The sequence below is a fragment of the Halichoerus grypus genome, chromosome 11 (genome assembly GCF_964656455.1).
Source record: "Halichoerus grypus chromosome 11, mHalGry1.hap1.1, whole genome shotgun sequence".
NCBI classification, from domain to species: domain Eukaryota; kingdom Metazoa; phylum Chordata; class Mammalia; order Carnivora; family Phocidae; genus Halichoerus; species Halichoerus grypus.
Window position 1 is genome coordinate 4,304,293 of NC_135722.1, and position 27,970 is coordinate 4,332,262.

The 27,970-nt window shown below is 62.7% G+C and overlaps 1 protein-coding gene across 19 annotated transcripts; it reads right to left on the minus strand.

Moving 5' to 3' along the window:
* Nucleotides 1-27,674, minus strand: TPCN2 (two pore segment channel 2). Of its 19 annotated transcripts, none has more exons than XM_078057667.1 (26): nt 27,495-27,666; nt 23,611-23,675; nt 22,814-22,890; nt 22,262-22,439; nt 20,537-20,653; nt 16,753-16,859; nt 16,153-16,225; nt 14,856-14,955; nt 13,807-13,872; nt 12,755-12,819; nt 12,192-12,292; nt 11,492-11,573; nt 11,183-11,269; nt 10,252-10,371; nt 10,043-10,102; nt 8,257-8,385; nt 7,429-7,478; nt 5,987-6,086; nt 5,260-5,313; nt 4,222-4,293; nt 2,845-2,918; nt 2,269-2,350; nt 2,097-2,179; nt 1,582-1,663; nt 1,139-1,233; nt 1-599 (listed from the first exon to the last, which is right to left on the minus strand). In XM_078057667.1, the coding sequence occupies exons 1-26, from the start codon at nt 27,604-27,606 to the stop codon at nt 521-523; spliced, it is 2,310 nt and encodes a 769-aa protein (XP_077913793.1). In that variant the 5' UTR covers nt 27,607-27,666; the 3' UTR covers nt 1-520. The 19 variants fall into 19 exon arrangements, 17 of the variants coding, with proteins under 17 accessions (XP_077913793.1, XP_077913792.1, XP_077913794.1 ...); XM_078057666.1 differs by having other exon boundaries at nt 14,856-14,958; XM_078057668.1 differs by lacking the exon at nt 1,139-1,233 and having other exon boundaries at nt 14,856-14,958; nt 27,495-27,669.
* Nucleotides 27,675-27,970: the final 296 nt, after the last annotated feature.

The following is a 27,970-nucleotide window of genomic DNA, read 5'->3' on the forward strand; positions in this document are numbered from 1 at the left end:
TAAAATAATAGAACAGTTAAGATCCTCCTCATGTAAAATCACCAGGATCCCACACTTAATGCCCTGGAAAGCTGCCGCTTGGCCTATGCAGGCCCCGGGCGGGCCTCTGGTCCCTGAAGGCCGCCAGCAGTGAAGGCACCACGGAAATCACAGGGCCCGAAAGGCAGGCCGCGGCTTCCTGCTTCTCCGGCAGTCTTGCAGGTCCCCGTGGAGCCGTGCTCTTCCAGTTCAGAGGCCTCCCCGAAGCAGCTTAGAGAGAGAGTGGTGTGGCGCAGATGCCACGGAGAGCACAGGGCCCCCCGCCGCAAAGAAAAGCTGGTGGTAGTCAGTGGTTAGGCTCGGCGGCGACCCAGGGCCCCCGCTCTCTGCCCCAGCCTCAGGCGGCTGTAGTAGGTCCGTCTATCCGTCTGTCCATCCGTCCAGGGGGACGTCACTCCTTCCGGGCTGCAGCCGCCTCCTCCCACAACGGGCGTGGGTGCCGAGGCCACACGGGACGGGGCACCTGGGCGTCACCTGGGCGTCACCTGCACAGAGGCAGGTGCGGGTGATGGCTCAGCTTCTCCATCAGCTCCTCCTCCGCCGGCTCCTCCAGGACGTCCCTGTGGAATCGGGGAGAAGATGTGCAGGGAGCTCCGGGAGCGCGTGCAGCCTTGCTCCCCACTTAGAAATCACCAGACACATGCACAGGTGAGCGCGGGGACTCAGGTCCATCTCTGGGATGTGTGCACGGCGTTCTTAAAAGCCCGGGGGGGGGAGGGGCGCCCCTCCATGCTGGCCAGTGGGGCGGGGCAGAGAGGGGCTGGGACCACACAGCGCACAGAGGGAAGGGGCGGCCGCCGCTCTCTGGGCCACCACCACTGTCCTGCACCAGCAGAGCAAGGGCTTTCAAAGTCACCACGGCGAAGTGGGGGCTGCTGCCTCCCTCCACCAACAGAATCCCCGGGAGACTAACGGAACCTGAGAACACGGTCTTAAACATGCCCATCGGGAGGCAGGACAGCGCTCACAGCCCGGGAGCAGGAAGCCCAGACCCTGATCCCGGCTCAGAGCTGGTGGGAGGGAGTGTCGCTGTCACAGAGGACGCCCACCCACCCTTCCTCCTCCCCCCAGAGCAGAAGCCCCTTCCTCGTCCACATACCTAAACAAGAGCTCTACCCTGCCCTGATAGGTGGTGTCCGGGTCCCCAGCAAGGGACTGCAGGTGACTGCGGCGGTCCCACTTGTGAAGAAAATTCTGGCAAGCGGGAGGAGAAAGCGTGGCCAGCGGGTGTGAGCCCCACATGAACCAGCCTTTTTCCCTCCGGTGTCAGCAAGGCAACCCACAGCAGGGAGCTGAGCCCTCCCGGATGCTGGGATCCAGGGCCCTGCAAGGCCGCGGGCTCCTGCAGGAGCCAGATGCCTGATGGGCCTCCCCCAGCCCCGCCCAGGGGCTGAGAACCCCCACAGGTCAAATGTCAAGGGCATTTGAAGAGGCTCCCAGCAGCCAGGGCGAGCAGCGCTAAGCCGGAACCCAGCACGGCCGGTCCAGGTCCTCCGCAAGTTAGAAACCACCCGAGGCAGCCCGGGCAGGGGTCTCGGATACCTCCAGAATCAGAGCCAGAAACAGGTTGACCCAGATGACAGACGACACCAGCCACCACAACACGAAGTAGATCTTCGACCACCTGTGGAGGCAGGAAGGACAGCCGTGGCCCGCCGTGAGCGGTGCGAGATGGGACACCACGATGACGCACGCAGCAGGAGTGTTCCGCGAGTCCACCCAGCAACTCTGTGACCCCCCACTCCCGTTTTCGAGGTGACCCGACCAAGGCTTTCAGAAGCGGTCAGTGAGTGGCCAAGGTAGCATGGCCAGTGAGAGGTGCAGTGGGATTCGAACCCAGGACCATCCGCTCTCCAAGCTCCAGGCTCTCCTTCCCTCAGCCCGCCTCCAGGGCTCCCAGCACCGGGGAATCCTCCAGAAGCCACACTCCCAGCAATCCCCAGAAGGGGTAAACCCAGAGTCACCGGCAAGGGCGCAGGACGCGCACTCGCACGGCCGTCTGGGCTCACACGGCACCGTGAGGGGGGCAGGGGGGACCAGCCAGCCGGGTCACTCACGGGCCCGAGTAGCGCCGATAGGCATCCAGGAACACCTGCCAGTTGTTCACCACCATCACGTTCCACAGAGTGATGAGGGCGGCCTGCGGGGCGGCAGACACGGGGTCCAGCAGGGCCGGGGGAGTGCGACGGGAGGGCGGGGGCCCCGAAGAGCAGGGGGTGCAGGGCTCACCGCAAAGTCATCGAAGTTGTTGGCCCAGTATTCCAACTGCTCGAAGCTTCCGCAGGTTGCCGAGCTGTTGTCAGGGGCCAGGCTGAGGGGACATGGCGAGCTGGGTCAGGAGTGGGGACCGGGACGTGGACACCGGGACGCCCCAGCACTGCCTCAGGCCCCTGCACAGCTGGACCCCTCTGGGCCCCGAGAAGTCAGAGGAAGAAAGAAGGGCCCCCGATCTCCGGAGGTGCTATGAGAGCAGCCAGGAGCCAAGAGCTCCAGACACACACGGGAAACGGAGCTTCCAGACTGCGGGACCCAGCTCTGGCTCTGGGCACACGCCACCAGCGCTGCGGCCAGGCCTGAAGGTCCCAAAAGGGGTGCGGGGGTGGGGGCTGCGGCGCTGAGGAGGCTTCAGAAACGCTGTCGGTACAGACTCTAGGTGAGGGCATCTGGCAAGGCGGGGAGGGAGGGGAGACAAAGGAGGGACTAGGAGCCCCCCGCCCCGGGGAGCCCGCCCCCACCACCACCCAGCCTCACACTCCTCCGCACCCCCCGAGGCACTCCCTTTGGCACGTTCAGGCCCCACCTCACCTGCCGTTTCCAGGAGCCACGATGACACCGCGGAACAGGTTGATGCCCATGATGGCGAAGATGTAGTAGACCACCTGGGGAGGCGGGGCCGGGCCTGCTCAGCACCACCGGCGGACGGACCCACAGAGCGGCACACTGCCAGCCCTCGACGCTGCCCCCAGCCACGGGCACTGCTGGCCTCCCGCAGGGAACGCTGGGGCTTCTCCTCCCGAGTACCACGTCCTGGCGGCCAACCTGCCCCGGAGGGAAGGAGGGGAGCCACCACCACCAGGGGAGCCAGAGAGAAGCTGGGAGCCAAGGGGAAAGACCCAGGGGCCAAGGAAGCGAGGCTACTGGCCCCTTCTCCAGGACAGGGGTGGCATGAAGAGAGGTGAGAAGGACCCCTACTGGCGGTCCCAGGGGAAGGAGGTCCCAGGGGAAGGGGGTCCCAGGGGCGGGGCAGGTAAGAACTGGCCCGGCTTCTCCAGGAGGTGACGTGCAAGGAGCACCACCCAGCAGTCTCATGCCACAGACAGAAGAGGCTACGTGGCCCTCCACCTGTCCCCGCCTCTCCCCAACATGCCAGGGGGAAAAGGAAGGGGCACAGGCCCCGGGCTAACCCAGTCCCTTCTGGGCCTCCGCTTCCTCTGCAGGGCTTCACGCCTAGAGCAGCACCAGGGTGCCCCTGGGCTGGGCGACGGGGCAGAGCCAACAGCACCTCAACGGCAAGGCTGGGTCTGGGGCTGGGGGATGCCATGATTCTCTCTCGGCCCACACGGCTGGGAGTTCCTGAGGATCCCTCTGCACAAGGAGGGCTGACCAAAACTCCATCTGGGTTCTACGTGGGTTTCCGAGATCCCTTTTTAAAATCAGTGTCTCAGGATGCCTGGGTGGCTCAGTTGGTTAAGTGTCCGCCTTTGGCTCAGATCATGATCTTGGGGTCCTGGGATCGAGCCCCGCATCGGGCTCCCTGCTCAGTGGGGAGCCTGCTTCTCCCCCTCCCTCTGTCTCCCAACTCGTGCTGTCGCTTAGTCTCTATCTCAAATAAATAAATAAATAATCTTTAAAAAATAAATAAATAAAATAAGATCAGTGTATCAGTATGGCCCGTAATCCAAAACATGTGAAGGAATAAAAAGTGACCGACGGACCTCTGGCACGGAAAGGGAGGGTGGTCGGGCAGCGCTTCCCGCAGACCAGCCCCGGGGTCCGCGCCCGGGAATGGCAGGGGGCTCGCTGGCCTCAGGGGCCCACACAGCCCGACAGCCGCCCCTAACCCAGGACCCTCCTTCCTCCAGAGCAGCCAGCCAGCCTCGGGCTCAGACTCCCCGGAACCCACAGCCAGCTCCACTCGCGTGCCCGCCTCCCCGACGGCCAGAGCCCACCAGCCAGACTCACCACCAGGATCCCGCCGAAAGCCCGCATGTTTCTGATCAGGTCCAGGATGGTACTGGCCACCACGGCCATTAGCTGAGGACAGAAAGAAAGCAGGGCCCTATTCTCCCTGGTCCCACTGAGGTCACACCGCCCTGCCCACTGCCCCGACCCGGACCTGGAAAGGCTCGACAGGACGGGGAAGTACCAGCGCACACCCATACGCGCACGCCACAGGCACTCACACACACACGCAGACGCACACCACGTACTCTCACGTACACCACACACGCAGGCACCCCCACCCACCCAGACGCAAACGTGGCCGATTCCAAGTCCCGTCAGTGAAGCACCGCGGCAGGAGCTCCGCTCTCACTGCCCAGCGCCCAGTAAGGCTGGGTTAGCTCCCCTCGGGCCTGGAGGCTCCGAAGCAGCGCATACCTGAGACACCCAGCTCAGCCCTAGTGATCAGGCCTGAGAAAGGGGCTCAGACGCCCACCCAGGCACCCCAGCTAGAGGGCTGCTCCCCGACGTGCGAACCTGAGCCCCAGAGAAGAGCTCTCCGATTAGCCCGTTTACCCCCCTGAGACGTCAGATGGGAACCCTGGGCGCTCACAGACAGGGACCACCGTGCACACGTGTGCACCACTATGTGCAAGCGTACGGCACGCTCGTGTACGCACGCGTCCCTGCGTGTGGGTAGTTACGTGCACGCGTGTGCATACAGCATGTGGGGGGGAGTGCACGTGTAGTTACGTGTCGTGTGTACACGCGTGAGACTGTGCATGTGGCTCGCGCACGTGTGTTCGGTGTATGCGTGTGACTTGAGTCTGTGACTGTGTGCCCCCGGTGCGTGATCACGTACGTGTGGTGACACGTGCATACGATCGCGGGAACGTGATCAGGCGTGCGTGTTTCTGTGTGGTTACGTGTGATCACATGCCTGCCCCCCGGGCCCACAGGCCACCTCCCGATGGGCAAGTCCGCTAGCTAACAGGGAATCCGCCGGACAGCGCAGGGGCGCAGCTTGCTAGAAAGGACAGACGAGCACAGGGGAAGGACCTGGCCACGCAGAGAGGGCTCTGATGTCCTTGGTTTCTTCTCTCCTGAAGAGTTCTTAGGAAAATGGACAGGAAAAGCGAACTCTACCTCTGTGCTGGGTGAGCGCTGGGCCTAAATGCCCTGCTCCCCCGGCTCCCCTCCCCTAAGGCTGGTGTCACTCCCTGTGGGTACATGAAGAGAAAATGAGGCCTGTAGATGGTCACAAGCCACCAGGCCTGGGAGTCCTGCGGACGGGTGCCCCAGCCAACCATATGCCCCACTCCTGTACGGGGGGGCCTGAGGTGAGTGCCTTGGCCCACCGTGCCTTTCCCCTCATTACTAGAAGCCACCAAGGGCCTACACCAATGGCCTTTTGGAAACCTCAGGAGACCTGGGAACATGCTGGTTCCAAGGGCTCGGGCCCCTGCCCCTCACAAACGCCAATGGTCCCAAAGAGCACAGAGCTACCCCTGCAGCTGGCCAAGGTGGCCCACCCCTGTCCACCTGCGCTGGCCCTCCCTCTCCTCGTCCGTAAAAGCAGGGCTGGGCTGCTCTCAAGCTCCCAACTGCCCTCCAGCATCACCCAGCTGCAGTGCAGGGCTGGGGACACAGCCCAAGGGGACCAAGGTGGCCAGAGGGACAGTCCTGGTCTCAGGTCCTCCCTGCCCAGGTTCGGCCACTCTCTAGAGCAATGAGGCAGTGGGAGCGGGATGGAGGGAGGACAGCCGGGGGTCAGACACCCACGCACCTTCATGCTGGGGATGATGCGCAGGAACCGGAACACGATGAGCATGTTCACCAGCCGGGCCATGTCCCACAGCGACAGCAGGCCCAGCATCTCTGGCTTCCTGGAGAGACACACGGGAGACGGGTTGGCAGAGGCTCGAGATGCTGGCAACAAGAAGGTAAGGAGATGGCGTGTTCAGACGAGACGCAGAGAGCAAGTGGGGGGAGGGCGGGGAGGGGGCGCCGTCACGGGTACAGGACAGAGCGTGGACGGCCACACCTGCCAGCCCAGGACAGCACTGGCTATCATACCCCTCATCTTACACGGGACACCACTCAGGTTCCAGACGCTGGAACACCCAGCTCAGGTCCCAGCAGAAGAGACCTGGTCCCCGAGCCAGTCCCCCGTCCCCTGACCCCTAACCACGATCCTATTTCACCCCGTCTCTGGTCTCAGCTCCCATGCCTATCACCTGACCCTGGCTCCTGACCCCATCCCCTGTCCTGTGATCCCATCCTGTATCCCGGCCCCTCTTGGTGTCCCTCGGGGGCTTACTCTGCTCTCGTTTCTACTTCAGTTGAAACTCACCCTCACGCACAATGCTCCCCTGTGATTCTCAGACAGAAGTGCACGGTGGGTCTTCAGTGCACTTTAGAAACAAGGGAAGCTGGGCCTGCAGCCGCCAGGCCCCGACGCACCACCAAGGACAGCACCAGCCCGACCTGTCTGCCCCACACCTTCCTGGCTGGCTCTGGGGCAGCTGACCCCAAAGCAAGTCTTTCAGCCCCACTCCCCGCCTCCAGCACCTTCCAGCTGCACCACTAGGACAGAAGCAGGCCACAGAGACTCCAGACACCAGGGCGGCCAAGATGCCCAGGGCCAGCACGCGCACTGGCCGGCCGCCGTGTTCTGGGCAACGCGACCTGACAGCCACCACGAGCCACACTTCGAGGCGCTCTGGGACCCCCTGCCCAGACATCTATACTGCTCTACGGCCAGAAGCGGGGGTGGGGGAGCTCCAACAGCAGCCCCAGCCCCTGCCATCTTACAGGGTGGTAAACCGACGCCCGGAGTGGGAGGTGACAAGCCAACGTCACATGGCTTCCAGCCCTATTCCAGTGCTCAGGGGGGCACCCCAGCCCTGCGCAGGGCGCCTCCACTCCCCAGGACACCGGCGGCCGCGTGCCCCATCCTGGTACCGGTGCTGAGCCCGCTGCCCTCTAGAGGCTGGTCCCAACTCTGGGAACACTATCGTTCTGACGGCAAGTTAGGACACGGTCCCCAAGAGCGAGGAGAGGGGTCTGCTCCCACGGTCTCAGCCGGCCATGCTCCGAGCCGCCCGCTCTCCTAACCCTCGGGCGCTTCGCCCTGGAGCCGAGCAGCCCGAGCAGGCGGGCCACCCCCCCGGGGCCTAGTGGGGCGCTGGCTGCTGTAGCCTCCCTCGGCTCTCCGCAGTCACATACCAGCCTGGGTGTGGGAATCGGTACACAGCCAGAGTTGAGATCTCCAAAACCTTTAATTACAAAAGAAGAGAAGATCGCTACAGCAACGCTAATCTAGGCGGCTTTCAAACGAATTCTAAGGCTCGTGTGTAACACGCTCTCCCCCCAAAGGGAGTTTGGGGGAGAAGTCAGAGCTCCGTCCTTGTCCCTAGGGGTTGGTTCCAAACGTGGGGCTTCCTGCGGCTGAGAAAGACGCTGAGGTCTTGGGAACCAGCGGCCCGCACGTATGGGGGGCGGGGACACCTGCAAGGCTGCGGAGGCCCGGGTCAAGGACAGACCGAAGGCCCTTCTCTCAGACCGTCTTTGCTCCTGTCCCAAGGGGCCCACAGCTCCTAGCAAACACGAATACACGGTGCACCAGTGTGGCTGCCGTGACCCACACCACGCGTGACCCTCCACTCCCACGGGTTCTGGGGAAAGGGTGCCCGAGACCCCCCTGCCCTCCCCCCACCCGCGGCAAGGTCCCACTGTCCCGAGGTCTGTGGCCGGCGCTGGTTAGCCGGCGAGGATTGCGGCCTCCTTCCGGGCCCCCTCAGGGGCGGGAGGAGCAGCCTGCCCCCACGACGCTCCGATGCAGTGGAAACCCAGCCTCCTATCGGCCCCCACTGGCCGCCCACCAAGCAGCTCATGCGGGGGAAAGCCAGCCCTTTGTCACTGGAGGCAGGAGCCCAAATTCCCGGGCCCTCTGCTCCCGAGGGACAGCCTGAGATGGAACACAGCGCAGAGCCAGACGCAGAGAGCACACCGCCCACCCGGAGAGACCAGCAGCCCGGGCGTCTCAGACTTTACCAGCAGGACGACGGTGAGGAGCCCGTCAAACACGTTGCTGGAGGAGGCCAGGTACCCCGGCAGGCCCAGGGCGAACACCTTCAGTAGCAACTCCAGCAAGTAGTACAGGATGAAGACACAGTTGAGAATCTAAGAGAGGAAAACATACCAGCGTTCAGCCCCACATCACCCGCCCTCCCCTCATCTGCCCCTCGGGGCTCTCGGGGCTGCTCTTCCCGTGCCCCCTCCCCTCACACACGGGGCGTCTCCAGCACCCCACCTTCCTGCTCCATACCCTCCCCTCAGGTGACCGGGTACCCCACGCTGGCTTCGGGGATAACCGGCACGGCGGCACCCCAGCCCACACTCACCTGGCCCTCCATCTCCCGACCCCACATCCCTTCTGGGCCTGCAGGGCCTGGGTCACCGGCCCCTGTTCTGCCACATCTCTCCCTCCCCGTGGCTGCCGCCCAAGCCCACGCCCCCAGTTCTCTGCCCCGACCCCTCCAGTCCATTCTCCATGGGAACATCGGGCCGACCTCTAACAACGCACGTGGGCAGTGGCCTCCCCGGTGGGCACGCCTGGCTCTCAGCAGCATCCTCCCAGCCCCTGGGGGGTGTCGGAGGAGGTCTTAGAACTGAAGGTCACCACAGGCTACTGGGTCACTGTCTTTTTTGAAGCCAGTCAGTAAAATACAGAGGGGCTCTCCCCTTAATGGGGGCCTCACAGCACCCTCCCCCCGGCGTGCACAGGGCCACGGGAGGGGCACGCAGGGTCAGATGACCGCTGCAGTCACCCCACCTCAGTGTCCAGTCTAAATTCCACATTCTTGGTCAGGGCTGCCTCATTCACACACGTGAAGAGGTCGCCCTTAAGGCAGGAAGAACATTTCAGACCCTGCATCATGAGCAATTACCAAGGGGCAGAAAAGGATGGGACTCTGCAAGAACCCCAAAACCCCCATGCGGCACTCAGGTGACCAGAAGTCTCTCACAGACCATCACGCCGACCCTCATGCTTAACAACTACTGTTAAAAAAAGATAAAATATAGCTCAACTGATTCCAACTTGACTTCATCAGGAATAAAAACCAGCCGCATCTACAGTGCGTTACTCACGAGGAGGAGACTGAAGCTTTCTGGTGTCATCCGGGAAAAAAGTACAACGGAAATAAGAAAACTGAGAACAGGACTTTTCTTGAAGAATAATACAAAGGAATTTCAAGCATCAGGTCAGGAAAACCATTTTTTCCATTTTGATGCTACAATAAATCTACTCTACGTTGAATATGCACGACATACTGTGTCAGTTTTAAATCAGACAAGTCAAGCTTTTTCCTATGTAATTAGAGAACATTTATTCACTTTCATCCATTTTAATATTGTTCACAAGATCTTTCATTAAAATAAACTTTAAAATACCTGTTTTGTCAGAGTTCTAGCATTGAGTAATGTGGAAGTATTGCTGCTACTTCCTTAAAATCCAAGGTGAAAAAATTGTTTTTAAATTCCTAAGGAGTTTAACAAGACCTTGTAGTTAAGAAGGGAGTTCACAGTTGCAGAAAGGGCTGAGAAGCGGCTGAGAAGCAGCCAGAAGGGAAAGCTCCAGCCCAGGGCCACACGAGCCCGGAAGACGCCGACAGCCCCACCCGCACTACACCAGCCTCCCCCGGGCCGGCACCCTGTCCTCTGGGGGCACCCCACGATGCGAGGAGCGGCTCTGCACCAGAAGGGCCCCAGGGAGGGGGAGGCTGTGCCCTCTCGCTCCCACTGCCTCCCGGGTCACCCGCGCGGCCCCAGAGCTCACCCCGAGGACGAAGTCGTCACGGTCCTCGGGCAGCACGTCTGCGTCTACCACCAGGAACACCTGCCGAGCCAGAGCGGAAGGCAGCTCGCCAGCCCGGCCCAGCGCCCGGGTGCCAAGGCCATGGTCGGGGAGCCGGGAGGAGGGGAGGGGGCCAGGGGGCGGGCAATGGGGCGCCTCCCACGTCCACAGGAGGGCGAGCCCGCACTCACAGAAATGGACAGGAGGTTCCCCAGGGCGATGAGGTTCCCCAGGTAGTCAAAGTAGCGGTGGCTGAAAAGGAACTGGGCACTCCGCAGGAAGGGAGACAGGTACTCGGGCCGCGGTGGGGGCTGGGGAGGGAACACACGCGGGCTCAAAAACCTGAGCCTGCAGGAGGCCGTGGCTGTTGGGAGCCCACCAGTGCCCGGACCCCCTTATTCTGGGATTCAACTTTTTCCTACCTCTTCTCTTATCCCAGTCTGTCCAGCCTAACAAAATAATCCCAAACATGGAAATAGTCGCACACACTAACATGTTCATCACGGTCATCTTTTAACACCAGAGAGGGCTAGAGAGAACGTAAATGGCCACGGACTGCTCAGGTAAACCGCGATGGAATACGAGACGGCCACCTGAATATACGCAAAGTGTTTACCACAAGACAAAGAGCGTTCTGTGAAAAAATATGTGAGAGTTACGCACCAATAACTGAAAGCTTAACACAGAACAGGGCTCTTTGTTGACACAGTGCTGAGCTGGATGCCGAGGCCCATCTGGTGGCTTTACAAATTGGTGTTAAGGACAAAAAACAAAGGCTTTGGACAAACTGAGGGCCCTCCTGGGGAAGGACACACGGAAGTAGGTAAGAGTTTGTCGGAAATAGATAAGAATCTGTCGTGGAGACAGGGAAAACCCTTTGGAAAGTTCCTCTGGGTCAGGCTTGGCCCAGGCCAGTCCCTGTGGTCTATGAATTTCACAAGGTTGACAAAACCGCCCCAGCTTCCAAGAGCCAAGCCATCTCTGTTCCCATTTACCATCCTAGGGGCCGGAATCCCTAGGAAGGCGAGTCCTGGCACTGATCATTAAGAGTCACCCGGGTGATCAATGCCGACAGGTACCGTAACGTTCCCAGCTCACCCCACGTGGCCTGGCCCCAGTTACCTCTTTAATCACCCTTTTGTCAAACTCATTGAAGAGTTTCTGAAACTCATCAGCTGATAACAGGTCGCCACCGTAGGAACGCACCTTCTGCAAAGGAGGGAAACACAGGTCAGCCGGGGTCAGCTGGGCCGAGGGGAGGAAGGGCCCAGGACAGGAGGGTGCACCGTCCCCAGCCCCACCCGGCCTCGGCCAGCCCTGGCTGATCTGAAATGACACCCCTGCTGAAAAGGGGCTGGTGCCGAGGGGACCTCCAGGCGGAGCCCAGAAGCACAGGTTGGGGAGGGCAAGGGGAAGAGGGGACCCCAATACCTCCATGATGGCCTGTTTGTGGGAGCTGTCCAGCTGGACTTTCTGAAGCACCCGCAGGAAGTCCTGGGGCTTCACCCCGACTCTGGAGAAAAGACACCCACACCCCAGTGAGCCCAACTAGCTCAGCGCGCCGGGGTGCCCACACCTCTGGCCGGAGCTGTGCCGCATGCGGCGAGTGGCTCTGGGCAATGACGAGGGCCTCCGTGCAGGAGCCAGCCGTGACACTTCAGTCATCCCGTCACGTAAAATCCCCAGACACTACTGTCCCGCCTTCAAGAGGAGCATGCCGGCACGCAGAAGTGGCGCGCAGTACGACAGAGATACGACAGGGTGGCTCACGAGCCGTCTGCGTGGGCACCTTCCACAGACACCATCTCCAGACCAGGCCCCCCTGGTTCCCGCCCAAGCCCAGTGGCGCGGGAAGGGCGCAGGCCGGGGGAGAGGGCCAAAGCCACTTGGCCCGCACCAGCCCATGGTCTGCAGGGGTCATGAGGACAAAGGAGTCAACTCAGAGCACGACGGAACCCTGCAGCACCAGGGATGTGGCGTCCTCGTGATTCCGAGGCAGCGCTAAAATCAGGCGCCAGCCCGCAGGGAGCTCAGCGGAGCGCAGTCGCTGCTCAGGAAACACTCTATGAAGCATCTGAGGGGTTCCCTCCCCCCTCAGGGAGAAGGGGGTCCCGGGAGCCCTGGCACTCACTCTTGAGAGTGGGCTTCTCCCTCTGCTCTCATGGAGGAGAGGACCTCATAGGCGGCCCGGGCTCCCAGCCGCCTCCGGAACAGGGAGGTCTGGAGAGACTTCTGCAAGGAAAACGGCTCTGAGTGCTGGGGTTGGGCCTCTCCAGGCCGCGCATCCCCCCGCCTCGTGCCCAGTGCCTCTGGGGGGCGGCCTGCCCACCCGCACCTGGGGAGCAGCCCTCACTCTGCACAGCCCATGGAATTTGCTGTGTGTTTCTGCTCTGCACATCTGGGGTCCCCCGTTCTCCCACACGGTGGGCTCGGGGCCACCTGCCCTGGAGCCGCGACCTCATGGCCTCCCTCTAGAGGACATGAACCCGGGGGGCTGTGGCGACAGCGCCGCCTGGGGAGGGACGATGTGGCACAGGAGGGCGCCAGAGGGCAGTGCAGAGACCACGGGAGACCACCACCCCCGCCCCGCACCCCCCCCCCCCCCCCACTGCTGCGGCCACCCGGCCGGTCGTGCCCCACTTGGCCTCCAGGGGCCGCTCCTCACAGACGGGCAGAAACGGCAGACTGGCTCACCATCAGGTAGCCCCGGAACTGATTGTAGATGATGGCCGTCAGCAGGTTCATCAGAAACAAGCTTCCTTAGAGTGGAGAAAGCCAGAGTCAGTGGGGACCACCACAGACAGGGGGCAGTCTGCAAGGAGAAAGCAGCATCGGGGGCCCAGCGGGGGGCGGCACCCAGGGGCCCAGAGGGCCGACACGGGCACAGCAAACCCACAGGTGAGAAGGGCCCGGACGATCTCAGAGCAGGGAGAGCTCGTCATTCCTGCCAGGTGCCTGGGGCACGCCGGTCAACACGCAGGCCCCCCCGTCCTCATCTAATGAATATGCTGCCACCGGGCCTGCCCAGCCATGGGCACTGAGCACGGAGGCCTTCGGTGGTCAGAGACTGCAAACCACGAGGTGGGGCCACACTGAGAAGTCACAAGATCAGAGAGCACATGAGGTCACGGGGTCGGGAGGGCACACTGAAGCGAAGTCAGGAGGGAGGACATGCTGACATGAAGTCACAGGGTTGGGGAGGACACGCCGAGGTGAAGACACGGGGTCGGGGAGGACACGCCGAGATAAAGTCACAGGGTCGGGGAGGACACGCCGAGGTGAAGTCACAGGGTCGGGGAGGACACACCGAGGTGAAGACACGGGGTCGGGGGGACACGCCAAGATAAAGTCACAGGGTCGGGGAGGACACGCCGAGGTGAAGTCACAGGGTCGGGGAAGACACACAGAGGTAAAGACTCGGGGTCGGGGAGGACACGCCGAGGTGAAGATACGGGGTCGGGGAGGACACGCTGAGGTGAAGTCACGGGTTGGGAGGACTCACAGAGGTGCAGACACGGGGTCGGGGAGGACACACTGAGATGAAGTCACGGGGTCGGGGAGGACACGCCGAAGTGAAGTCACGGGATCGGGGAAGACACACGGAGGTAAAGACTCGGGGTCGGGAGGATGCACAGAGGTGCAGACACGGGGTTGGGGAGGGCACACTCACATCTGAGCATTTGTGATCTTGCCGTCGGGGGCAGGATCTTGTCCCAAGGGACCCCTACAGATCTGTCGGAACTCACCTATCAGGGTGAAGACTATGAAAAAGATGGCATAGGCCCGGTTCTTGGAATATGCAGGAGTCATAACTGAGAGAAAGAAATTGGAGAAACTGAAACCCGCTCACCACCTCAGGCTCTGATCTAATTCCCATCGTGGCCCCACCCCGTTTGCCCTCTCAACAGAAGAAGGGCTCTGGTTGGGAGACCTAGGAGGCCTTCCTGTCCAAACGCCAATCCTCACACCTCTGCTTCCACACGCTTGCAGTGGGGGACTCCTCCCTTACACTAAGCTGAACCCTGCTTCCCATGAACGCCCCACACACCGAAAGCTCAGCTCTCCCTCAGGACAGAGATGCAGGAGTCCCTACAACTCACAGGACATGTGGGGACAATGCTCAGGGTCGCACTGCACAGCTCTCCCTGGCTGTGGAAGCTGGGCGCTGCCCTCCCGGGAAGGTCTCTATCATGGGGGATCATCCCTGAGCCCAAGATGAAAGTCACGAGCCAGGGTGGCCAGGCCACAGCCAGGCCCTAGAGGCCCGTAGAACCCCATCCTGGCCACCACCCTGGCCCACGCAGAGAGGCCCCAGCAGCAACCCCAAACGTGAGCACCTCAGCCACCTAAGACCAGGGCCTGTCACCTCAGGGCCGAGCCACACTGCACAGCCGGGCCTGGGTAGTGACAGGGAAAGTGGCTGGGCCTCAAAGAGGAAGCCACCAGGGAACCTGCCAACCACGCCATTGGTCACCCTGCTCATTCTTAGCTTCTCGGAGTCAGGAGACAGGAAAAGAGCAGGCGAAGGGAACAGAGGAAAAAGGAGGGAGGGAGCGAGCATAGGAGTGAGGTGGGAGGAAAATGGAAGAAAGAGCAAAGAGGCAGGAAAGAGAAGGGAAAGGACAAACAGGGAAAGAAAAACAAGGAAGGAGCGAGGGAGAGAACCCAACGTCCTCCTTTTCATGCTCCACCCAGAGATAAAAAAGCCTTACACACTCCTGCCTCCCAGAGCCAGGTGCTGAGGCTCCGCGTTAACCACACCCGTGCCCAGGCCCTGTGCCCCCTCCTCACACACCGTCGGGGTTGTTAGTGGTGGTCAGCAGCACCAGGAGGGAGGTCAGAGCCTCCGGCAGGTTGTGAAAGTACATCAGCCTCTCCCGGTCCTGCCCATCGCCCTGCTGAGAGCAAACATGGCAGCTGTGAGGGGCCGCCGGGCCTCTGCCGCCCCCCAGCTAAGGCCTGAAGCTGCCAGAGCTCCATCCGCTGTGGGGTCAGCGTCCCCTAGCCTGCACCTCCCCATCAGTTCCCAGCAGACTCTGCACTCCCGGCCAGACGGGACCTAACTCAGGGCCTCTGTGCCCAAGAGCCAGCGTCCAGGGAGGCTCCACACCCACAGGGACGCCGGCCTCTGCGGCGGGTCTGCTCAGCCCTGGGGAAAAGCCTTCAGCCGCCCTGGCTGAGAAACACCCAGAAAGAGACAAGCACACGCGATTAATTACACAACCACTTAGACAAATACACACGGCCATTCACAGACACACACAGTGCACACCCATGTACAGACACACGCCCAGCGCACACAATTACACACACACACCCCCTCGAAAGAGAATTAGACACGGGAGCTCCGGCTCTTCCGGAATCAGAAGGGACAGTCTCCAGTTCTCCCTCCTGGACAGGACAGCCTGAGCCCCCCAGTACTGCCGCAAACTCAATGGACATCAGCCTTGGCTGACCCCCCGCCACATTTCCAGGACAGAGATGCAGGACGGCTCCAGCCCTGAGGACGACAGTGACCCCGGCCAGGACATGAGGAGAGACACTGGACCACAGATGCTTGGGGGCGGGGGGGGACGGGGACCGGGATGAGAGGTGGCCGACACCTCCACACAGCAACAAGCCGCTGGGGGCCGAGAAGCAGGGAGGAGCGGGAAGGGGACCCAGGGGGAGGGCAAAAGCCCCCAGCTGGAGAAGACGTGGAGGCAGGCACTGTGGGGCGGACGGTGGTGCGGTTTACCCGATGGCCCCATAGGCCAGTCTGAGGGCGCCTCCATCTAACAGGGGTGTAGAGAAAGCTGGGTCAGTGACAGGGCAGGAAGGCGAGAAGAAAGGAGGGAGGGAAGGAGAGTGGGAGGGGCCGCCAGGCTGACTAGCCCTGAGCCCGGGAGGCCCCAGGGACAGGCACACGAAGACTGGCCACTCGAAGAGACACCTGGGCTCTAGGTGGGCCACCACTGACCCTGGTGACGAGGCTGGGGGGGCAGCCTAGCCGGTCCTCCACCGCCGCAGGCCCGACAACTACCTGGAGGACTGGGCCGACCTGTCCATCAAGGGCCTGGGCTCCAGACTGGGGACCGAGCAGAGCACGGTACCTTCTTGCCTGTGAAGAGCAGCATCCCGAACATGGTGAAGACACACAGGTGGACCAGCAGCAGCAGCAGGACACTGGGGAGAGGGATGTGGGTGCTCAGCACAGGACACACGCCCCACGCACCAAATGGGACGGGGGTCTAGGGACAGCCGGCCCGAGCACTCAGGGAGCTCCCTGCCCCAGAGCCTGACCTGCGCTCAGCACTGGTCCTGCCCTAGGGAGCCCTCTTTCCTTGGCAGGGACAATCAGTTCCCCAGGGGCATTTCCTGGGGCCCCAAGGACCCCTGGACTCTCAGAGGGAGAAAGGCCACATCCATCCATCTGGCTGGACGGTGAGGGGTCAACCATGAGAGCCCCTGGGGGAAGGGGACTGGAGGCAGAGGGAGGCCAGGGGGGGCTGGGCGGAGAGTGGGGGAGGTGGTCCCAGCCACAGCAGGGACGGAAGGGGAGCATCCGCAGGGCTCTGCAGCTGTCGAGCAGAGGGTACAAGGCCACTAAGGGGCTGCCAGGAGGCCCCCAAACACCCGCTCACTGGCTTCCCCAGGCCGCAGTCCCGGTGCCCCCCGACGGCACGCAGGGAGCCCTGGCTCCGAGCCCCCACCTGGCCATTTCCGGCAGCGAAGACCTGATACACTTGAGCGTCTTCTTCATCAGGGACGAATTCTGCATCAAGAAGAAGGGGCGCAAAAGCCTCCGAATCCGCAGGGGCTGCAAGACAGAGCAAGGGGCTCTCCAGTTCCACCCAGGCCCGAGGCCACGGGTGCCGAAGAGTCCCCAAGCCCCGCTCTGACCCCTCCCGGCCACCCGCTCACAGCCCCGGCCTCCTTGTCCCCACACTCCCCCACTCCGGCTCCGCATCCTCCCCCCACCCCTGCCAACGGCCACCCTCTCCCATCAGCCCTGCAGCCACAGCGCCATGGAGGGGCTCCACACCTCCCTACGAAGCTCCTCCCCCGCCCCCACCCCTCCCAGCTGCAGCCCCACCCCTCACGCACACACAGCCCGGGGCCGCACTCTGCACCTTGCAGCGCCCGCCTGCAAACACACTCACACTCACCCTCCGTGTGCACGCCCTACACGTGCACACACACACACGGGTGCACACACAGGCCCCCATTTCCTCCTTCCCCTCTTCCTTCCTGTCAGAACCAGAGAGGCCCTCCCACCCCCAGTCTGCAGGACCACCTAGCCTCAAGGGCTTCCCTCGTGCCCCTCCACCCGCCCCCCACGTCCCTGCCCCTGACCCAGCCAGTGCTCCTGTCTGGGGTGCTAGCCCCAGCCTCAGTGACCCCTGGGCCCGAGTCTGCCCAGCGCCTTGCGCCATCTCCCCCGTACCTGACCCCCGAGCGCTGACGCCCAGAGCCCCTTCCTCTCCCGTGTGGCCTCTCGCCTTGGGGAACTTGTCAAGCCGCACGGTTTTTTTCTTTTTTGGTGGTTCATATCTTTTATACAAAAGCAGAGCTACCTTCTCTCTCGCAATCACCCCGTCCTGGGCCGCGTGGTTGTGTCATGTTTATGCTCCATGGCCCATCCCAGCTCTCAACTCGACTCCCGCCCCACTGGGCATCTTGTCTTAGAAGGCCAGCTGATCACGGCCCCTCCCTGCCCAAGGCCTAAGGACTGCCTGGAGGCCCACTCCGGCCCGTCCAGGGGCTGCCACCCACCGTCCTGCGGCTGCAGCCCTCAGCCCACCCCTCTGCTCAGCAGGCGGGCTGTCCCCGTCCCTCCCATGCCGGCGTAAATGCCACCTCCTCTGGCACGGCACCCGTGGCACTACGGGACGCCACGACGTATCTGGGGCTTCCGTGTTCTAGAGGGCTCTCTCACAACAGAACGAGGGCCCACCAGCACTGGCTCACAGCGGACCCTCCAGGCTGTCCACAGGATACGGGATCCCAAGGCCCGAGTCAACCTCCCTGGCCACACACATTCTCAGAAGGGGGCCCAGCTCCCGGCACAGGACCAGAAAGCCCAAGAAAACAGCAATAAATGGACACCCAGGGCTCTGCCCACCCGCCCACCCGCCCCCCTGCCCCCGTGGGCTGAGGGACCAGCGTCCCCGGCTCACCCATAATCCGCTCACTGCCCTTGGATGGAACCTTGTCTCAGCGCCCATATCCCGAGTTTCCTACCCACCCCTCTAGGCCAAGCAGCGGCTGAAGGTCCTACTGGCACCCGCACCCAGGGTCCGGGACCCTCACCTGTAATCAGACATGGAGCAGGGTGCAGCTCATACCTCCTGCCAAGAGCCCTCCCCATGCTGGGGCCACATCAGGGTCATGGACACAGGGACGTGCGGCCTTTATGAAGGATGGGGAGCTACCGCCACAGGACTCAACACCAATGAGCAGCCCCTGGTGAGGCCCACACAGAATCACAGCCCACCAACTAACCTGCAGATACCTTGTCTCCCAGGAGAAAGAGCCACAGCAGAGTCGTGACCATGGCCTACCCAGTGACCGGTAGACCATGTATGATCGGACCCTCTGGGCCACAAGGTAGAAACAGACAGAGAGACTAGGCTAGAGCAGGGGGAGGCCCATGGTCCGCCCCACCCGCCCTCCCTCCCCCGGGGCCCGTGTGAGTTCTTTATGACTGGCCAGCTGGCCACAGAACCTCAGGCCTCGTTTGGAGACGGTTCTACCCAGAAGCGGAGCATGTGCGGCGCTGGGCCTCCATCAGGAACCCCCCCCACCCGAGGTGGTGCTGAAAGGAAAGCATTTTGGTGGCCAGGGTCCACCCTGTCCGTACCGAGAAAGGTTAACACTTCCCGCGTGGCGATCAGGGCACAGAAAGAACAGGCCAGACAAGTGGGGACAAGATCCAAGGAGCATGCGCGTGGACGGGCAGAAGGAACACCGAGACAGATCATGTCCAGTAATGTCCGAGCCTTGGCCCCAAGGCCACCATGGATGGGCTGCCCTCTAGAAGCAGAGCTCAGCTCCGCTCACCCACCCCGATGTGGCCCCCTGGCAGCTGGGGGGTGACTGCAATGGGCCCCGTCCCCAGGCAGGGCGCTGATCTGCCCTCACTGGACAGGCAGGCACGTGCACCAGGGGCTCTGAGCACCAGGACAGAACCGAACGGCAACTCCTCCTTTTCCCAGCACAGAATTCAGTGCCCTGCCGCTCTGGAAACGTCCACCCCGGGGTGGGTGCTCCACCGGGGACACACCGGAAGATTCATGAAAAGCAGGGTGGGGTGCTGGTGGGCGCGCACCGCTCCGACTGCCAAGGACAGACTGGGGTGCGGCTGCGCAGAGGGGCAGGGAGGCCCAGGTCGGGGATCCTGAGGCTCATCCAGAATGAAAGACTAACAGAAAACCCCGGGAATCACAAAGGCAGGAGACCCGAGGACATGGACTGGCCGGGAATGAAGGTCTGGGTCCCCATTCAAGGTGAAGAAGCCAGAGGAGCCGGGGAGCCGGCTGAGGCCAAGGGCACAGGGACCCTGAGCAGGAGGAACTTAGAAGGATCAGTCAGGGCTGCAACCAGTAACAACGCAAGTCTGAGGAGCTGCTGGCCGCTTTCCTTGCCTATTGCACAGACGCGGGTTTGTACCCGTTCACGAAGCTCTTTCCTGAGAGGAAGTGGGAGGCGGGCACTGTGCCGTCCATCCTCCCCACCGGCTCCCCTTCAGCAGCCTGCTTACTCCTGCCAGGGACGGCACCGGGGACAGGCTGGGAGGCCGGAGGGGGAGACGCGACTGCTCCCTGCCGTCCCCTTGCTGGCCCCAGGGCGGTACCCACGCCAGGGGCTGCCAGCCTCCTCTTCCTTCAGTGCTGCCAGAACCAAGCAGTCTCTGGAGGGGCCCAGGGGATCTGCACCCCTCCAGGGCCCGGAGGGTGGGGCGCCGGCTCTGGGGGCCCCTGCCCCTGAGCTTCCTGCAGCTTCCCGCCCCGCCGCCCCCACCCTGCCCCCGTTCTGCTTTGGCGGTTACTCAACACCTGTTTAAGCTTCTATGTGAATTCTCTTGGCTAAAGTGCCCGACGGGTTTGTGTCCCTGACTGGCCTTGATGGACCAACTTTCTTTCCCCGCTTCTGTCCTATCTAGTCACAGGGCAGTGCGTCTGGGTGGGGGGCAGGACGGGACACTGGGCTGACACGGGCTTTTCCCACTGCAGCCCACCCAGAGCTTCGGCCATGTGGCCAGGGCAAGGCCCTAGGGCGGCAGGGGACCCAGCCGGTCGAGGAGCTGAGCTGGAAAGTGGCGAGGCAGGGATCAGGAGTCCTCGTGCCCTCCCCAGGCCTCACTGACTCCTTCTGCAAAATGGGACAAGGCCCCATGGCCAATGGCTGACTGAAACGCTAGGAGGGTGGGCAGGGGGCAGGGGGCAGGCCACCCAGAGCTTCCTGCTCCCACCTCCAAGCCGCCGCACTACCTACCTCCTGGCAAACCAGACTCAGCGACACGATCCAGTCCATGAGAGACACGACCAGCACCGCAAGGTAGGCCAGCAGCCAGAGGTTCATCCGGAACTGGGCCCACCCAACCAGGTAGCTCTGCAAGAGAGGCGGGGGGTGAGGGAGCGAGCGGGTGAGCGGGCAGCCCCGCAGCAGCACCAGCCCCATAGCCAACCCGAGGCCGTCAACACGCCTGGCTGAGGCTGGGGCAGCCAGAGCAGAGAGCGCTTCGGCGAGCGGTGTGGTCTCCCCGTGACTTGGGGAGCAAGAGGCTGAGCTCCCCACCCAGCCTGCTGGTGACCTCGGACAGCCAGTGACCTTGGGCTCAGCACTTAACCACTCCGGCCTGCTTCCACATCGGTAACAGGGTCTGAGCCGTCCTGCCCATCCCAACCACCAGTTTAGCTTATGCCCAGGAACCATTCTAGAAAAAGCCATTCTGGAAAAGAGGCTTTGCCAATTGAAGCTCTAACACCACACATGCTCCACTTCTGGTTAGGGCTGGCCCACACCCAGAACCGTCTATAAACCAGGCCTGAGGGGCGCCTGGGTGGCTCAGTCAGTTAAGCATCTGCCTTCGGCTCGGGTCATGATCCGAGGGTCCTGGGATCGAGCCCTGCACCAAGCTTCCTGCTCAGCGGGGAGTCTGCTTCTCTCTCTGCTCCTCCCCGTTTGTGTGCGCTCTCTCTCAAATAAGTAAAATCTTAAAAAAAAAAAAAAAAAAATCAACCAGGTCCAAGGTCTTCCTCTGTGGCCAACTGGCCAGTCGTCACGAGCCCCACAGACAGCAGGGGAATCCAGAGGTCATTGCGTGCAGATAAAAATGTACACTCACTCTAACTTGTGAGACTTCCCAAATGCACCAACCATTCAAAAACTACTAATGAAAACTTCTCATCAGTTTCAGTTCCAGTTTAAAAACCCCCAAACCTCCTAAATGTATCCTGGGCTGAAGAAGAAACAATGCAAAGCTGCCCAGGGCCCTCGCCCACGGCCCTCAGCGTCAGGACAGCCCAGCAGGCCCTCAGCGTCAGGACAGCCCAGCAGGGGCCGGGCAAAGGCACCCCTGACTCTGGGGACAGCCCGCTGCACTGTGGCCAGCCGTGTCCCGAGGGCCCAACGCTGGAATCACTCCTGTCTGACAAAAGGAACCATGCGTGACCCGCAGCCAGGCTCGGCCTCTCGGCCCCTCAGCGTCTCACTGGGAAGCCATTAAGGCTCTGAACCTCCAACACGGCCCAGAAGCTCAAATGAGCAAGGCAGGGCCCACCTCCAGCTTCTGGAAGGACTCGGGTCAGACAGAATCTAGAGTCGGACACACAGCACGTGGCAAGAGGCCCCTTTCCGCCCCACGCCCACCTCCTCCTGTGTTCCTCTTCTCGTGGGGGTGGGAGGCTGGGCCGTGAGAGAGACCACTGGTCCTGCCTTATTCTACTGGGGTCTCTCCTCACAGGGGCACGGCCAGACCCTCGGCCAGCCGCAGAGATCCCACAAGGCTGTGCACCTGGCAGGGCCGAACTGAGGCTCAGTTTGGTCTGAAGAGGGCAGAGAGCTTCACCAACCAAGGCCTCTGCTCGGAGGGTCAGAGGGCACAGTCAGAGAAAAAGGCAGCTGGCTCCGGGAGAATAAAAATTAATCAGGAAAGCAGCAGACAGGCCGGGAGAGCACTGGCCCGTGGGCTTGGGCACCTGACGGCGCCCACCTGACCTTCACAGAGACGTCAGCCGCAAAGACCAGCAGGCAGAGCACCTCGACGCTCTCGGTCAGGCCACAGGGTGGGTCCCAGGGGGCCGAGCGGTAGCGGACGTCTGCGGTGCTAGTGAGCGAGGAAGGGGTCTCGATAAAAGCCAAAAACAGGATCAAGAAAATGGTGAAGCTCAGTATCCTGAAAAAAAGAACAAAAACTAATGAAAATGCACGAACCAGCAGGGCTCTGGGCCCAAAACTAGATCTGCAGGCAGGATGCCTGGGACGACAGCAGGACAGACTCCATGGTTTCAAAAGGACGCCATGCCTCCTGCTTTGTGCCCGCTCTCGAGTGGTCAGATAGCGGTACTCAGGTCAAAGCTCGATGGCCACGGCTGAACCTCTTCACCGGAAGAGCCCCTCTTTCCTCGGGCTGGGCTCCTTTCCAGGAAGGAGGGGAAAGCGGCTCCTTCTCCACCTTGGGGAGGGGAAACCTGCCTGGACCCTGAGGCCGGCCTCCCCCCACCCAGCCAGGCCGCAGGGACCCCCCGCTGCACGCCTGCGCCTTCTCACCATTGGCTCGTGTTTGAGTAATACAAGCGGTAAAGCCCCATCGACCTGGCGTCCATGCGGTGGTTAATGGAGCGGTACTGAAAGTGAACACCACACAGGGGAGCGTGAGTGGGGGTCCCCTCGGAGCCGCACAGCATGGCCAGCCACAGGCCGGGCACCCACTGACCCCACGACAGGCCCCAGGCAGGGAGACGGGCCGTGGACCAGAGTCCACTTCCACGGCACACGTGGACAAAGGGCTCTCTCGTGACCCTGCGGGGCACCCAAAGCCTCCACGGCCCTGCATGGACACCCACTTCCAAACGTACAGCTGTGCCCGCTGCCTGCCTGTGAGGCTCCCCCCTCTGCTATACAAGGCCCCCACCACTCTCACTCTCCAGGCCGCCCCCCAGCCTAGCCCCCCATATGGCACGTTGCTCCCTTCCATATCCTATTTCCCGAATTGAGCCTGGGTGTCATTTTCCAGCAGGGGACGGTCTGACCATCTTTGGGCATCTCTCAGAGGACCTGGGACAGGCAGGCACACGACAGGCCCTCAGTAGGTGGTAACTCAACGAAACCAGTCACTGATTCTAGGACTCAAGGGAAGAGCACCCAGCACCCACCTGCTTTAGGGAGGACTCCAGGCGAGCCGTGCCCACAGGCCCCATCATCACTTTATGATGACCACACGGGCCAGCCACCGAGGCGCCGGCCCCAGGACAGCAAGGAGGGGACCAGCAGGGCAGCCATCACCCAGCCCCCACAAAACGTGAAGAGGAGCCCAGGCCCAGCCACTGGGAGTAGGTGCTGCCCACCTGGATCGCATCTTCGATGAAGACAGCAGCCTGGTCAAAGCAGAGATCCCGCCTGGACCGAGCGCCTGCAGGCAGAGAGAGCACGTCGGGGGACAAGGCGGATCACATGACACTCACCAGCTACAGGACCACTGAGATCAAGGAAAGAACCTGGAGGCATTCTTCTCCAAGGCTCTGCAATGAGATGCCTTTCGCCCCGCAGCAAGTCCGCCCAGGACAGCGCCCCAGGCCTGGCCCGGTGCCGGGAGCGCGCTCCATAAGCGGGCAGCTGCGGCCCCCTCCTGCCGCCTTCACACACCAGCACCCGGGGCTGTCAGGGCGCAGAAGGACGGATGGGGCCCCTGGTGGGCCTCCCGACTATGCGGGGCCTTCAGGACACGTCAGGCGGCTGGAAGCCTCATCCCAGCACCCCCGCCCCCTGCCCACGGAGGAGCCCTAAGCTGCATGCCAGGTCAGTCCCTGCAGCCTTGGGTTCCGACCACTGCTTGACCCAAAGGGAGAAGAAAGGCATGAGGAGACGTGGCTCTCAGCAACAGAGGAACCCCACGGCCCGAGGTCCATGCGAGAGGGTGCAGCCCAGGCAGCCCGGGCCCCGGGCGGGAAGCAGACCGGCACGCAGCCCCCAGCACCCCCCAGCCCAGGGCTTAGAAACGAGGGGGCAGCTGTCTCTGCTGAAGATTCTACTTTCAGCTGTGGTCCTTTCATGCCAGCAGCAGTTCAGCTCGTACGGAGAGAACGCTGCTACGTGCCTGCCTCCAGAGCAGAGGTAGGGAAGCCCGAGGCGGTGTGGGCGGGCGGTGGGCGGCTGTCTACTGTGCCCACCGCCCCCAGGGAAGCAGCAGCCCCTGTCCTCAGGGCTCCTGCCGCAGGGCCCCGGGGGCCAATCAGGGACATGGGGGACCCTGGACAGAGGTAGGAGGCAAGACTCCAGCCTGGCTCTGTCATCACATTGCTGTGTCACCCAGGGCAAGCGCCCACCTCTATCTGGGCCTCAGCTTCCCCCCATGTACAACCTCCATGCTCGCCCTGAGGAGCCCTAAAAGTTCTCCCAGGGAGGCTGTGAGGATGGTGACTGCCTGCTTCCCCTGACGGCATCCTGGGAACTGTGATCAGACAACACTCTGGTCCACTCCCTGCTGGACCCACAGAGCCCAGGACCGTGCAGGGCTCAGCACAGTGTCCTCAAAGCTTCTTTATGGAGTGAGTGAACAGCCCTGAGGGGAGGCTGCGGAGCAGGGTGGTCTGAGGGCCCACAAGGGGCCCCATGTTACCCAACCCCGGGGTAAGAGATGAGATCGCCACCTGGAGAGATCTAAGGATACAAGCTTCTGAGACAAGAAGAGCCTGTGGGCTCGTTCTAGGCCCAGATGCGGGGTGCAGCTCACGCCCAGGCAAGCCATCACAGGCCAGGGGTGTCAGGCACCCCGGGAACCGCCCAGCACACATCAGACCTCTGGCCTGGGCCTCGGGGCACGAACCTCAGGAAGGCCACCCCACCTGCTTTGCAGCCCCCCTGACACCAGCAGCCAGGGGCACCTTGTCACAAACCCTCGGTTGTGAGCATGTCACAGCTTCCCACGAGTCCCCAGTGCTCCTGGACAGAGTCCACACTGTCCCCACCTGGCACTACGGTGCCCACCTCACCCACTCACCACCCGTTCTGCTGCTTCCCCCTCCCTATGCCCTCCACGCCGCTCATCCTGAACTTGGCAGAGCCAAGTTCTCCCAAGACTCCAAGCCCTTACCCAGGCTGTTGGCCCTAACAGGAGCACTGTCTCCCAACGTGGTCGTCCCCCACCCCGGGTGGCAATCAGCGGGCACACCAGGTCGGAGCATCAGGGTAGAACGTCTGCCGCAGAGAGCAGAGGACAACAGGGGCACAAACACCGCGTCCCACAGCAGCCTCCTCTCCTTCCTGTTCCAGGCCCCACCCTGCACGACCCGCCTGGGGCCCCGACCAGCTCCCTGATGACCCTGGGCAGGCCCCTTCACCTCTGTACCTCAGTACCCCTCACCAGTCATACACGACGGGACGGATGTGCAGACTGAATGGGATGCTGTAGCTATCTGCTGCTTTTATTCTAGAAGCCCCTTCCATAGTATGGTGCTCCCGCGTCCTCTGACTTTTCCATAACCAGAAAGAGGATGACTCCCTAACCAGGAACAAGAAGAGGACACAGCTACCCTCGCTCTGTGGCCGATGAGGGGAGGCTGGGTCAGAAGGACCTGACTGCAGGGTCTGCAGGGCACCCAGCAACACAGTCGCCCCACCCATCAGTAGGAGGATCCGGCTGCAAGACACGCAAACTCGGTGCACAGAGACCCCACCTGGGAGCCCCCACAGGAGCTTGAGGGCAGACCAGCCGTTCTCAGTCCCCACCGCCCCCGGGGCCAAGCAGCCTAGCCAGGGACACTCAGAACACAGGGTGTCCCCTCACATTCTCAGGAGCCCTCATGGAGGCCATGGCGTCCGGACAAGGAGCCCTTGCTCACCATCCACACTGCCTGGCCCTGGCTCCTACCTTACCGTGCAGGTCTCACGTGCCCACCGTCCACTCGGCCAGGACCGGGACCTGTGACAATCACGGTGCGCTGCCCAGAACGGCCCTCAGCACCAACTGCACCAGCTCTGCCACTGGCCGGGTCCTGCACCGAGGGCATTCCCAGCATTCTCTCCGAATCCTCACAACACCCCTCAAGGCAGCCCCTCTGACTACCTCCCTTTTATTAAAGCTCAGAAAGGTCAGGCAACCTGCCAAGGTCACACAGCCAGAAGGGGCGGCACCAGAAAGGCACTCTCACCTCCAGACTCCAAGTCTGCATGCCCTATGTCCCTTCCCCAGGGACCCATGGGGTCTGGCATGGGCTGGATGGAGAACTTTCCTGGGGACAGCCTCTGAGATGCGCAGGCAGGTGGCTGCCCCCGCCTCTAATTATCCCGTCTCCTGTCAGGAACCCGCCACCCCCATAGTCCATGGATGGGCACACACCACGGGCACCTCCCAGACAGAGGAAGCAAGCAAGCCCAGAAAGCGAAAGTGCTCCTGGAAGGAACACCCAGCATGACACTGGCCGCAGCCGCACCAGACCCCAGGGCTGATCCTGGACAGGTCCCGGAGACTCTGTGGGCCCCGGTTTTCTCCTCTGTAAAATGAGGCTGAAGCCCTTCCATCCCTAACCCACTACCCAACCCCCTTGCCGTCTGCCGCAGACAGATGGACTCCACCCTCCGGCCCTCCTCGGGATCAGCAACTTCTCTGCTGGTAAACAGGAAGGGCAGGAGGGAGCTGCAGAGGGCAAAGGGAGGAAGCTGCCCTGCTCTGGGGAGGCCTGCCCAACCCCAAACTGAAGGGGGACCAGCCTCTGGGGAGACTCCAGCACCGAGACTGAGAGAGTAGACTGAAAGGACTCCTAAGTCTGCTCCCAGCTGGGCTCGAACCCCACCCCAGCCACTTCCCGGCTGTGTGCCCTTGGGTAGGGGAACGCCCCTCTCTGTGCCTCAGTTTCCCCCATCATAACCGGGAGGAAAACGGAAGTGCTGCCTCCTAGGGGCCACCAAGGCGATCCGCGAGCCCTGGGTCCACCCGAGGTCCATCGAGGGGGCTGCACGGGACTGGGGGGCGCGGGCGGCCGGCTAGGCGACGCCTCTCGGGCGGCTGGTCGGAGGCAGGGCGCGACCCTGCAGAGCGTGGCCGACCCTGGCGCCCGCTCCTCCGCAGGGTGCAGCCCCCCGCCCTCCGGAGGGCGGCTCCCCTCGCTCCCCGCGCCCGCTCACACCCCGGCCCGTGGGACGCGCCCGCAGCGGCGACAGCGGACGGCGCGGAGCCGGCAGGACCGCACGCACCACCCCCGCGGCCCGCTCCCCTCCCTGGGCCGCCGCTCACCAGGGCCGCCGCGGACGCTGCGGCAAGCGGCTGAGTCCGCCGGGCAGTCTCGGCCGCTGCCGCCCCGGGCCCCACTCAAAAGCGGCTCCGACTCCGGCCGGAGGTCCGCCATGCAGCCGCCGCGCGCCGCCGGGACCCTACCAGGAGCGCAGGACGCCGAGCGCGAGCTCTACCGCGCAGGCGTGGCGTCCCCGCCCCTGGAGGTCGGGAGGAGGAGCTGACGGCACTGTGACGTTGGGGTATGCCCCTTCGCTACCAGCCAATAAGAATGGAGGGTTCGCGTGGAGGCGGGGCTTTCCAGGGCCCTGCTTCTCAGGGGGTGGGGCTCAGCTTCCTACCCGCAGGGCGGGGCTCTAGGGACCCTTTAGGGCTGGGAGGAATACCTTCCCGAAGAGCGGTGTCAGCAGCTCCTGGGCACCGGTTTGAAAGGCAGATTCCTGGGCCCTCCCCGAACTGCTGAATCCGAAACTCCGGGC

What these genes read in the sequence shown, in the direction of transcription:
- TPCN2 (XM_078057666.1), bottom strand. Translation starts at nt 27,606, where the DNA reads ATGGCGGACCTCCGGCCGGAGTCGGAGCCGCTTTTGAGTGGGGCCCGG. An exon ending in GGAGAAGCCCACTCTCAAGA is followed by an intron (nt 11,574 to 12,191) that starts GTGAGTGCCAGG and finishes TCTTTTCTCCAG; the next exon opens with AGTCGGGGTGAAGCCCCAGG. An exon ending in TCCTCACCGTCGTCCTGCTG is followed by an intron (nt 7,479 to 8,256) that starts GTAAAGTCTGAG and finishes TTGTAATTAAAG; the next exon opens with GTTTTGGAGATCTCAACTCT.